This window comes from Heliangelus exortis, chromosome 18, assembly GCF_036169615.1.
Source record: "Heliangelus exortis chromosome 18, bHelExo1.hap1, whole genome shotgun sequence".
NCBI classification, from domain to species: Eukaryota; Metazoa; Chordata; class Aves; order Apodiformes; family Trochilidae; genus Heliangelus; species Heliangelus exortis.
The window spans coordinates 402473-415072 of NC_092439.1; the positions used below are offsets into that span (position 1 = coordinate 402473).

At 45.1% G+C, this 12600-nt stretch overlaps 1 protein-coding gene across 6 annotated transcripts in view; it reads left to right on the forward strand.

The window, feature by feature from the left end:
- The window catches only part of PTDSS2 (phosphatidylserine synthase 2), a 48467-nt gene that overhangs the window by 22723 nt on the left and 13144 nt on the right, over nucleotides 1–12600 (forward strand). For all 6 annotated transcript variants that reach the window (XM_071762393.1, XM_071762389.1, XM_071762390.1 and 3 more), the window contains exons 3-5: nucleotides 3636–3718; nucleotides 9561–9628; nucleotides 12006–12140. In XM_071762393.1, the coding sequence (XP_071618494.1) occupies nucleotides 3636–3718; nucleotides 9561–9628; nucleotides 12006–12140 (286 nt within the window). The remainder of the gene's footprint in view (nucleotides 1–3635; nucleotides 3719–9560; nucleotides 9629–12005; nucleotides 12141–12600) is intronic.

Below are 12600 nucleotides of genomic sequence, written 5' to 3' on the forward strand. Positions count from 1 at the left end.
AGCATCATCCTGGGCCATGAGTAGTGAATGCTTTTTGATCCCTTCTGCATCTCTGGCTGTGGAATGTTGCCTGCAATATCTGGATGCAAAAATACGTGAAAAGCAGTGTCCTGAGAATTGTACACAGGCTTCAAGCAGGGGGTTTGGGGATTAGTTTTGAAGGATGTATCTCTGTTTCTACTCAAGGTACACTCCTATGCTGTTGCTGTAGTCACACTACAGGCAGAGTTCTCAGACAGTCATTAATTCAGACAGATCTTTACTTTTTGGAAGCTGGCAGTCCAGACCTAACAGAGGAGTCCTGAGTGTTTCCTCTGGTGCCTTGGCCCTGATGTACAGAGCAGGTGGAAGTCTCTGTGTTGTTCAGCACACGCCTTATGCTGAACCAGTTTTCAGTGGACTCCTATCTGGTCCCAATTAAAACTCCTTTCTAAGGCCTTTGCCAAGTTCAGCACCATTAAGCACAAAGGGTTCCAGCTCAGCTCATGCCCCAGCCCTTGTTCTTGCCTCCTGTAGCCTCCTTGTGCCTGTCACTTTCTTGCATCTCCCTGTTCCTGACCAGTGTGGCTCTTTACGTGTATATTTGAATGAAAAGAGGCATTTCAGAGCAGGAGCAAGGTGGTCACAACATGCATAAGTATATCTGTATCTCAGATTTTCACAGATGTTTTTTTTTAATTCCAGAACTTTTAAAATACCTCCTTCTGCTCTGAGGTCTTTCTCAGCCTTAGTGTAGAGCTGCTGTGTGCTGTGATCTAACATTCTGGCCTGCAGAAGGCTGTTGCTGTGCACAGCTATTTCACAGGAACCCTTGCCTGCTTAATGAGCACAACACTTTTATTACCAGAGAGCAGTGTCTCTGGCTGTCAGGCTTTTTTATTTCCAACTGCTGCACACTGACAGTGGAGCAGTGTCTGGGTGCTGAGGTGCAAAGCCTGAGCACTTGCAAACCCTTCGACCTCCTTTGTTCCCAGGCTCTACTGAGAGGTGCCAGGGTGCCTGTGAGCTGTGTTGGGTGCTTAGAGATGAACACTAAATTAAAGCAAAGTGTGCAAATTGCTGTGCTGTGTTTCCTGGGTAGCTGAAGCCAGGAGGAAGTGCTCTGAGGCTCCCAGCTTTTCACCTGTCAAAGTGCTTCATCCAGTCTCTTAGAGAAGCAGCTGAGGGCAGGGTGAGTCCCTGGGTTCACACAGTAAGTCACCAGGAGAAGTGATGGGCAAAACCAAAACCAGAGCATGAGCCTCTGAGATCATGGGGTGTGGTATCAGTAGCTCAGATTTGTATTTGCATCTGTTTACATACTGGGTTTTGAGTGGTATTTTCCCTCCTGCAACATGATAGGGCAATTAAAAGAGGATTAGTCCCTTTTTTTTTTTTTTTTTTAAGATAAGATTTATAGAAATGTTTTGTATGTAAACTTAGTCAAAGGTCACTGGGATCACACAGACAGATGTTGGTGTGAGGGTGGATATACCTGTGACCAGAGTGCTCTGCTGTGAAGACAGCTGAAGATCCACACTGTTCAGCACAGTGCAGCAGAGCCTGGCTGATCAATGAGAATTTTTGTTCCCACAGCTCCTACAGCATTCAAAGCAGCCTGGAAATAGCCCATCCTGTCTGACAACTGCCAGCTTCTTCTCTTCCCCAGGAGGAGCTGACAGATTTGAGGGTAGCAAAAAACATTCAGCAGGGTACTTGAATATTTGCATACAGTGGCTGTGGAAGGAATCCACATCTTCCCAGCACTTCGAATGCTGAGCAGGAGTCCTTGGGAAAAAAGGTTCATATTTTTTCCCTATAAAAAGCACATTTAGGTTTAAATAAATTCCTGTATGCATCAGGGTTGTGTATTGAACTTCAGGTGGTGAAACAGTCTCTCTTCTATGACTCCTTTCTGCACTAGTTTTTGGCAGTAACTGCTCCCTGCTCACCACTGTACCAGATCTAGGTGTGTGCCTCTTGGCAAGTTGATGATCTCCAGCTCCTGTAGCTGAACCCCCCCAGAGCAAACAAGGTCACCAGGAGGCTAGATCTGCATCTGCCAATCTGCCAGCTCCTCAGCTTGTGACACCACGGAGGGGATTGTACCAGTCCAGATTGTCTTGGGGATGCAGCAGGGAAGGGACAGGGAGTGGGAGCTGACTCATTAAGAGCCCAGAACAAAGGGTGATTACACAGATACTGGTAGACAAGCTTCATTGTCTTGGGTCTCTGAATCAACTCTCAAAATAACACAAACAATAGCTTGTTTGTACTCATGAAACTGTTGCCATGTTCCCCCTTTCTTATTTGGCTAAGTGCTAGAATTATTTCCGTAGGCCAGCTTTTGCTATGGAATGTCTTCTCTGCTGCTGCTCAAGAAAATATGTTAGCCAGGTTCCTCCAGGCTGCCTGCAGGGGTAGTTGGAAGTAAAAAACCCCTCTGAAATCCTGGAGAAGCTCTTGCCTCAAGCCATGGAAAGCCAGCAGGCCAAGCTGCTGCTTGGGCTTTGGAAGCTGCATCAGGAGGCAGCACAATGGTGTGCAGGGGAGAAAGTTACCACAGGAAAAAAAATAATGGAGCTGGCATGGTTACTGTGCAAATTTGTGAGTTTCTTCAGAACCCCTGGTGATCTTGAACTAGAATAATGTAGCTGGAATTCCAGCTTATTGCAGCACAGCTGCTCTCTGGATGAGAGTGAGTTTCAGGAGAAGGAGCACAAGTGTGAGTTCCTGCTGTGATGGAGGTTCAGGTCCTCTCCAGCTTGAGGAGTTACCCTCTCAAGGCCTCATACAGTGATCTTGGATCTAATACAGATCTCTTGGTTCATGGCTGAGCATAATGATGGGGAGCAATTCAGTAGCTAATTCTGTTGTGCTTCCCAGTGTCATAAAGCAAGCAAAACACCTGAGTTGTATCTTTTAAGGTAAAATCTGTTTTTCTTTTCTGGAAGCACAAACGTTTTATTGCCAAAGGTGAATGTAACAAAATAGTTTTCATTAATCCCTTTGTTTTCTATTTTGAAAGATTTTCTTGAAAGGTTGAAAAGAGTGTTTTTTTCATTGCATTGTACCATTTTGTCCATGAAGACTAAAGGAACATGGACAGACCACAGAACCTTCATGAAAAACAGGGGGTGCCCCTGAAAAAGAACCTTTCCTGGAGTGATGAGCAGCTCTCTTAAGTCAACAGTTTTTTTCACCACCTAATTTGAAGTGTCTTCCTGAAAAAGTGGGGCTAAAAAACTTAGGGAAGTGTTTGGCTGCTTGTGCCCCTGGTGATGCCCTGCAGATGGAGGCTCACCTCTGGCTCCAGGGACTCCTCTTCTTCTTTTGTTCTTTGCTCCTCACCTGGCTGGGCCAGTGCTGGTGAATGACAGCAAAGTGGGAGGGAGGGAAGCAAAGCAGCTGGGAGGGGAGAGGGAGAAGGGTGGATGAGGAAGCTTTGGGGTTTGAGAGAGTCTGTCATCAAACCATGCTTAAAAGTGTAGGAATTTATACCCATTTCCCTGAAATAGAACATTCAAAAGGCATCTGTTTACACTTGATATCTTTTGGAGTTAAGAAACAAAGCCCAGACTTTTTTTACGTCTAATTTGCAATTTTGTTTGGAAGATGAAGCAATTTAAACAGTTTGCTCTGTTTCTCACTTTCAGAGGTATTGTTGCCAGTATTTTGGTGTTCTTATGTTTTGGAGTTACACAAGCGAAAGATGGGCCCTTCTCAAGACCTCACCCAGGTAATTTGAGTTGCTTAAGTCATTCAGATATTTCTGGTAAGTTGCATGGTTTATGGTGAACGTAAATATTTGTGTTACTTATAGAGAAGGTAAGTCCTAACTTAAATAATAATAATAGCACAGGTTCATTCACACTGCACAGGTATCAGGTAGTCTCTCAGCTTCCACCCAGCCTTCAAACAGCACAGGTTGCCCTCTTGTAGCTTCCTGTTGGTAGCAGAAAGCTTTGTGTGAACTGCCAGGTATTTTCCTGAAATGGGACTGACTGCACTTCTCACCACGTGTTGCTGAAGCACTCTGCTCTCTTTGCTCTTTGTTCATTTCCACAGTAACTGGTAGAGTAGAAGCCCTTGATTATGTTTTTGAAGGTTTCTACTGAAACTGTAGGTCTTGAAAGCATTTGAAAGCACAACACAAAACCTCTTCCATGTAGTGCTAGGTCAGGTGAAAAATGAAAATATGCTATTACCTTTGGTTGTTTTGCCTATTTTTAGATGTGAATCATTGAGGAGGAATTAAGGGAATTTATATAGGCTTCACTCTGAAAGCATTAAGCTCTCCAACAGTCTAATATAAAGCTGTAAATATTTCTTATGCCAGAAATTCAACCTTGCAGCTCAGGAATGCTGTTCTGTGTGAGAAAGAGTGGGACCTTAAGGACCTTCATCAAGACGGGTGGTTCTGGAGCAGTGCCCATAGCACACCTCTGCAAACTCAAGGTTTTATTTTGAGGTTTGGGTTTGTGAGGTCTCATAGCAGTTCTGAGTCTTTCCTCTCTGTTACAGTGAACTCTGGTTTCTCCTCTAAGACCAGTGACTCCTTTTAAGGGCACAGTGGTCTTTGGGTGCTTTAGAGCAGCCACTGGTTTTGTCTGGGTGGAAGTTGATTTTATTCCCCAGAGCACAGTGGTGCAAATTGGTTGGGGAAAGTGCCAAGATCTCAAACTTCCAGAAAAGACAGAGCCAACCACCACCTCTGCTTGCTTCTGTCTTGGAAAGAGCAGCTGCAGGACTGAGGATCTGCCAGCAGAACCAAAGCATCCACGAGCAGGGTGACTGGTGGAGCTCTCAGGGATTCAGTCACCTCAGTACTGAGAGTATTCATCTCAGCTTTTGTCTGAACTTCACCTTTCTTCTAACACGTTTGATGGGCTGATCTTCTGCAGAGTGGTTTCCAGGGGCTGTAGCAGTTTCCTGGGACAGGGGATACTTCCACAGGCACAGCAGGAGTTCTGAGGACCTGTTGAGAGGCCAGAGGCCACCCTGCCCTCTGCCTTCCCCGTGGGGAGGCTCCTGTGTGGCATTGCAGCCCCTGAGGTTCAGCCTCAGCTCTCCAGTTACAGGAGAGTGTATCAGGGAAGTTCCCTTCAGGCCACGGAGGCTCTAACCTTAGCTTCCTGGTGCTGTTCCAGGAGAAAGATCTCATTCCCCAGGAGCTGGCAGCTCAGGCCACTGGTGTGCACTGCTTCCATTTATAGGGCGGAAGGAAGGGCTGGATCACTGGGGTCACCACTGTCACACACAGCTCTGCAAGCTGGAGCTGGACATGCCCTGCCTCATCGGGTGGTTTTTGGAGCCCTATATTCAGTATTCAGCTCAGAGATCTGTTATACTTTTGTCTGCTTTTCATGCTTAATGTTTTCTGCTCTTACTCAGTGGTTTCTCTGTCCCTGGCTCACCAGTTCACCACTGCTTTCACTAAAGCAAACACGTTTTGCTTTTGGTCTCCCCCCTCAATATAAGTCTGCTTTCTCCATAACATTTTGCTAGTCCTTCTCTTTGTGTGTTTTGAGTGTTCTTCTTTCAAATGGCTGACAGAGCTGTGGAGGGTACCAGAGATGTGAGAACACCCATGCTTTTGGGATGGTGGTGATGCTTCCCAGTATCCCCCTGATAGCACCTTGGTGGCTGGGTCTGTGTCCCCTGGGCTTTTCCTTGGCTGTGTTGCACTAACAGCTGCGTGACTGGCAGAAAATGCTGAATCCTTCTGTTTCAGCTGGTAAGCCCAGGTGCACCCAGACTGGTTCCTAAGTGTAAACTGAGTTTTGAGCTCTTCTGCTGTTCTGGTCCTTTGGCATCATCCCATCTTCTTGCTGTCCCTGCCTCCCCTGCTGCTGCTGTTTGTGCTTTGTGTTATTAACCTACTTTTCACTAAGGTCATTAATGAAACTGATCTTAGCAGCCACGTAGGTGGGATCCATCCAGATTGATGGGTTATTTATTTATTTACTTGGTATTCCTGTCAGTGTTCTTGGCAGGGTCAGCTTTAGCCAGTAGCTCTGGCTTACAGTTCCTCTGCTTATTTCACACCCTCCTCCTCCATTTTCTTCACTCTAGCTAATAATTTGTTACATGGCCCTTGTTACAGTTGCCTTACTGTGATTAGAAAATGTAGGACAAGAAAATCATGAAAATAAATATGTATGACTATTTAGGCAAGTCTTCTTTCCACACTTGCCCTGCTTTTTATCCCATTTTTCCATTTCCTTTCTGGAAAACATTGGCTTCAAGGGCTTCATTTGGTGCCATCCAAACCTTCTAGCAAAGCAGGGATCTTAACCCCAAGGAAATATATTTTACAGGGTACAGCTCTTAAGCTTTGCTCGAGAGTCTATTTATTGGTGGGTGAACACCCAAATTTGGGGAGCATAATGCACATCATGATAAAATTAATCACAGATAAAGTCACCATCAGTGTGCTGACTTTTTAGTATTTGTAAATAAAATACATTCTTTTTTCTTGTTGTCAGCTCCCTTTGTGGAGCCCGGAACATGCAAAGGTCCTGGTATTGTGTGAGATCAATGATGCTTTATTCTCTTTGTCAGGATTACATGCCCACACTGTAAGTTAAAAGAAATTTTCCATGGCAGTTATTAATGCCCTAAGACATGGCTTTTAATACTCCCAGCCTTTGCCAGTGGTTATTTTGACTTAATACATCATGTGTGACAGCACAGGCTGCTTGGAGAGTGACCTGTGCAGTTCCTCACTAATCCAGGGGCTGGAAGGGTTAGCCAGGGAATAATAATGTGATCTGCCCCTTGCTGACAGCAGCTCAGGAACTTGGATGCTGTCAGCTGGTTTTGCATCCCCGTACTGGGCTGTTGGGGCAGTGGTGCTGCTAACTGGCTGCTTTTTCCCTGGCTGGTGGGCTCCATGCCTCTCTGTCCAGGGGTTTGGACCAGCTGAGCTACTTTTCTATCTCAGCCTGGCATTTGGTGTGTTCAGGCATCCAGAAATGCAAGGTTGCCCACACACAGCTCTGGCTAGTCCTAAGGGCTCACCTGCCCTCTGTTGCTCTCTGTTGTCCCACCTCCCAGTGGCTGCAACCCCCGGGTCAGGGGTGCAGCTTCTGAACCTCCTGAGCTGTCTGTGCAAACCCTGGTGCTCCAGGGCAATCCTCTGTGCTGGCCCAGGGGCTGCTCAGCCCAGGCACTGCTCCCTCTGCAACTTCTGGTGAGCACTCCACAGCTCCCACCCACTCAGCAGCCTGAAGATGAGAGTCTTGCTTGGGGAAAGAGCTTAGAAATTATTTTCTTTACTCAGCCTTTCAGGTGGGCACAGGTCAAACTCCAACCTCTGCTGAGAAGTGGGGTGAGTGTCTGGTTGTGTGCTCGGCCAGGGAAGGGTCATCCCCAGTGGCAGCAGTTTAGTGTTTGAGCAGAGTGATCACCAAACTATCAGGTATGTAAATGATGAGTTGAAGCCTATTTCATCAGCCAGATAGTGGTAATTTGAGGGAGGTTCATGGTGACAAGTGTGCTTACGGAAAACAAATATTAGAGGCATGCCAAAAATAGCTTTAGATCTACAGCTGAGGCCTGTCCAGGAAGAGAGAGAACACAATGTGTGTACTGCTTTGGAAACATCTTGTTTCTGGTGCATGGGTACAGATAGAAAGTGTTCTTGAAAACCTCTTGGGTGCTTAAGTGAGCTGGGCAGAAAGCACACTAAATTACAACCAGATCTTTATTATTACTATGAAGTGTTGCTGAGTGTATTCAGCAGCCTTGGTGCATAATTGACAATTATCTTTGTAGATTTTTAAGTAAGAATCTTCAAAGTTCGAAATTTCCAGTGAAACTGTTCCAGAGCTCTGAACTTCCTGTTATCCAGGCCACATCTCCTTTTTTTATTTTTCCTTGTACTTTCCCCCCCTGCCAGTGTAAAGTAGACTGTTTTGATTAAATGAGCTCAGTGGCTTTGCTGGAAAAATTTCACACCTTCTCACTTTGCAGTCTATTTTAATGATGGTGTCTTAAGCAGGCTGTTAGACATTTGTGTTAAAAATGTGTGGTTTGTTGGTTTGGTTTGTTTAAAAAAAAAAACTGAGGATGAATGGGGCAAAGGCAACATTTATTTTTGCTTCAGGTGGCAAACAGTCCCCCCAGGAGCTCTGCAATGCTGTGGCTGTTTCATTTCAGGTTCTGAGCTGACAATCAAGCATGTTTGCAAGCCCAGAGTTTTAGTTCTGCCATTATTTCTGCCATGGCCCTGATTTTAGGCACTGTCACATCTGCATTGCCTTTGGGTTCCTTAATGCCCATACCTGTCCTGAAGGTTTTTTTCCCTTTGTGGCAAACCATCTTCTGGCAGGTGGAAGAGTTTGCTGCCTCCACTCAGCCCTGTGAACAGCCCTCTGGATTGCTCTGTGCCTCAGTCCAGCTCTAACCATGCCCTGGGTGTAACCGTGGCAGGAGAGCTCAGTCCTGGACGTGTCAACAGGAAACACCTGAAGGAAAGTCCATTAAAATCATTCCAAAGGGATTAGTACAGGAGAGATTTGAATACCCACTCGGAATGGGCCCAGTTTTGCTGCATCACCCTGGGTGAATCTTTGGATGTGGTTAGGAAAAAAACACTGGAGCAGTCTGTGCCCAGCCTGGCTCTGTGTGCTCACACCTTGGGCAGCAGAGACCAAAGGGCTGAGTTAGGGACAGGAGAGCTGCCCATGGACCACAGGGCTTGTAGCCAGGACAGCCAGAGCCTGCCACATGAGGACTGAGACTTCCAGAAGAGCTGAGGGGACAGGGATGGAGCTGGCAGGGTGCAGACACTCCCAGCTTGTGCACCCTTCAGGGTCAGGAGTTACTTTGGTATGAGAAGAGCTGCAGTCACACATCTCAGGAGGGTAAGACATGACTGCAGCCTGTGGGGCAGAGCTCTGCCTGCTGTGTCTCCTTTGGGAAAGGTTTCAGATGATCTCATGGGTCTCACATCGAGCACCTGCTAATCCTTTGGGGTGTTTATTTAATTCCTAGTAAAAGTGAAAATACCTTTGGTATTTTGAAATGCTGTCTTACCTCATTGAGGCAGCAACCTTGTCTTCAGGGGAAAGGATGGGCTTGCAGGAGTAAAAGCAGTGGTTCCTCCTGCTGGTCTCCATCTTCTCTGCTTCAGCAGTGCAGAGGCAGGAGCTGGCAAAGCTCACTGGCCCTGGTGGGGCTGGGAAAACCAAAGTTGGGCAGCTCAGGTTACATGGGAATGTGGAGGCAGAAATGAGAACAGTTGAGGAAGGATCATTGCAAGTGGCATGTACCATTTCTTCTAATTCTTATATAGTCACTTCACTGGTTTGAAGCATTTTTATGCATCCTGATTCAATCCCACAGATCCAGATCACTGCCTGAGCAGTTCTGGCAGATTTCCATAGCATGAAGAACCTTTCTGGTTGTACTCTTTGGGAAGGATGGTGAACATTTGCACACTGAGCTTTATAATGTAGTGGTGGGAGCATCTCTTCTTGAAATGTTTTCTAATATTGCAGTAAATGAATAATTGAATGCTGTTTTGCTTGAAAGCTTGCTAATGTGCTTTTTTTTTTTTTTTTTTTTTTTTGTAGCTTACTGGAGGTTTTGGCTCTGTGTGAGTGTTGTGTATGAGCTCTTCCTCATCTTTATACTCTTTCAGGTAAGTCACTTAGAGCTCTGGTTACTAAAAGCCAGTTTCATAATCCCTTGTGGGGGATTAGGATACCTGCTGACTGCAGGAGATACTCTTCATTTTTGTGATATCAAATAATTGTGCTACTTACTTCTGGGTTGAGGGAAAAATTTGATAGAAAAATGTTTCACCTTTTTGTCTGACCTCCAGCTCTTCTCAGCCTAGGTCAGACACTGCAGTGGAAGGGCTCTTAAATGAGTTCATAAGTAGTCAGAACTATTGTTTGGATCAAATGCCCAGGATTTGCTGCTTGGTCTCTTCTCTGCTGGACTTGGTTTGGCTTGCTGGAGTTGCATACCAACTCTTAGTTTCCCAAGTTGTACAGACTGTGGGGTGAATTCATCTTATTTAATCCTCTGAAAGACTTTTAACCTTAAATTATAGGTGCTTTGGGTATTTTTTGCAATAAACTAAAACTTCCTACACAACTTTGTGTAGTGGCAACAAGCTAAGGATGATGTTTTTTCTGGAAAGACATACTCTTGGTGCTTCCAAATAAAGTGTCTTGCTTTTTGCTGTACTATTGTGCTTTAGGAAACTGAGAATTTCCCCCTGGCTCTTCCAATGCTCAGAAATGCAGCAGTTGATGTAAAATATTTCCAGAGAAGCAAACCTGATGCCATTGTATTCCTTTTTGTGTACTTGACCCTGCTCCAGAGCAAGTCTGAGCACCAAGAAAGGGCTCGAGATGTGGAAGGAGTCTCACTTCTCCTCAGTTACACCATCCAGTTTTTGCAGCCTGCTTTGAAACCAGCAGCAAATGTGGAGATGTGAAGGGCTGAGAGGTGGCTGCCCTGCTCTCAACAAGAGCTGGCTGTGCCTCAGCTTCCAGCTACAGTCCCCTGCTGTTCCTTCCTGCTGACATCTCAGTAACATTTTGTGCTCTGCAGTTTAAGAGTTGTGCAAGTGCCAACACATACTCATCAGGTAGCTTTAAAAAATCATTTTAGATGAGGGAAGGATCAGGAATGTGGTTTGTTTTTAAAAAAAAAACAAACAACAGAACGTTCTACCTCTAGAAGCCAAGTGAGCTTAAAGGAGCAGGGCTGGAACTCAGAGGTGTCAGGATCTGTCTGCTGTTGGAGTAGGGCATTTGCTTTTTAGTGTTAATCAACCCCCTAATCAAAGATTTCCTTTGGCTCCAGCATTTCTTATTCTACTTGCCTTTCCTGAAGCCTCCCCAAAAGTCAGTGACAAGTTCTTTTAAGAACACAAAACTGCCTTTTTTTTATTATTTTTTTTCCGTGTGCCTGGCTGCAGGCAGCTGGAATGTGGCTGCAGGAGATCAATAAACAACAATTTGAGTTTCTGCCCCATTGACATAACTTGGGGGTCAGTGGAATCCTAATGTCTCATCAGGGTTTCAGGCTGCTTGCCCTGCTTAGAGGGAGTGGAGTTCTGACCCTTTCACAGGCATGAACAGGTCTGTCTTGCCTTTTGTGCTGTTATTCCTCAACCCTGAGGAATACCCACTCGTTCCAATTTATTTTTGATCCTACTGCTTCATGTCACCCTGCTTTTTTTCCAGGCACCCTTACAAATAACAACTGCAGTCAGACTGAATAACACACTTCATTTTTATTTGATAGTGCTGCTGTAGTTCTGAATTCTGATAGAGAAGCCTGGAATTGCCTTGCCTTCCTCTGCTGGTGTGTTAGGTTACCAGGCAGGAAGCTGTTCAGGGCTCTCACTAACTGTTGCTCAGCTCTTTACTAAAAATACATTATTACTTTGCACAGGTTGAAATAAGGTTAAAGTTATGCTGAGTCTGTAGGTGACTGAACTTCTTTTAAAGCAAATACAGGCTGGCTCATGGTTGAAGCTTGTCTTGCAGTTAATGTGGCTTTAGTGGGTTTATTCTATAATTTTATTATTGCTGTTAATTAATTCTGGCCTGCTTTTACTTGCCACTTGTCAGCCATAGCTGCCACATTGCTTCTGGTGTGAAACACTGACCACAGCAAAGAGCAGTTGCACTGGGAGGTACTTACTCAGCAAAAGTGTGCTTGGGTTGCTAGCAAATTACTTCAAGTTTTCACCTCTATAACTAATATTTTGCTAATTTCTTCTGGAAGGCCATAGGGGTGTGGCTTAGGATGCACATAAAGATCTCTGTTTTTTCATCTTCAAGAAATCTTAGGTTCTGTAGTAATTTTTGTTTCCCTTAATATTTAGCACTGGGAGGTCCAGACAGCCAGGTGTATACTTTGATGCTTCAAGGTCTGGGTATAGTTCAAGAATTGCTCTGCAACACATTTCTGGGTACAATGCTGATCTTAGTTTGTACTTTCTGTGCATTAATACTTACTGAGAGAGAAACATGGATTTTGTGTTCCTTCTGCAGACTGTACAGGATGGCAGAAAGTTTATGAAGTACATTGATCCACACCTAGGTGTTCCTTTGCCAGAAAGAGACTATGGTGGCAACTGCCTCATTTATGATCCTGGCAATGAGACTGATCCATTCCACAACATCTGGGTAAGAAAAAAAAAAGAAAGTTACTTGCAAATGAGTCTGGCTGGTTTTTGGTAAAAGATTGGTTAACTGAACTCCTCAAAAGGGCAGTCATCTGAGTGCTGAATGAGAGAACAGGTCAGGACTGACTCTGTACCTTTCTTCTCTTGGCCTTCCCTGTTGATCAGGTGGAGGTTGTCTCTTTGTGTCCCAATTACGTGACCCAGGGGAGAGGGGAAGCTGTTTAACAGACCTTGTTTCTCAGATCCTTTAAGATCTCTAACTCCCCTAGGAGTTTTAAGTTTATTTGTGTGCTTAGCAAGTCTTCTCACAGTCACCTTGAGGCACAAAGTTCAGAAGTTGCCCGTGAGTTGCACTTTCCTGAATAGCAGAAACCATCAGGTTGCTGTTTCTTGCTGGCAAACAGAAGACCTGAAAATCAAGGGCAAAAGAATTACACTTGCTCTGGCCTGGCCATGTTCTG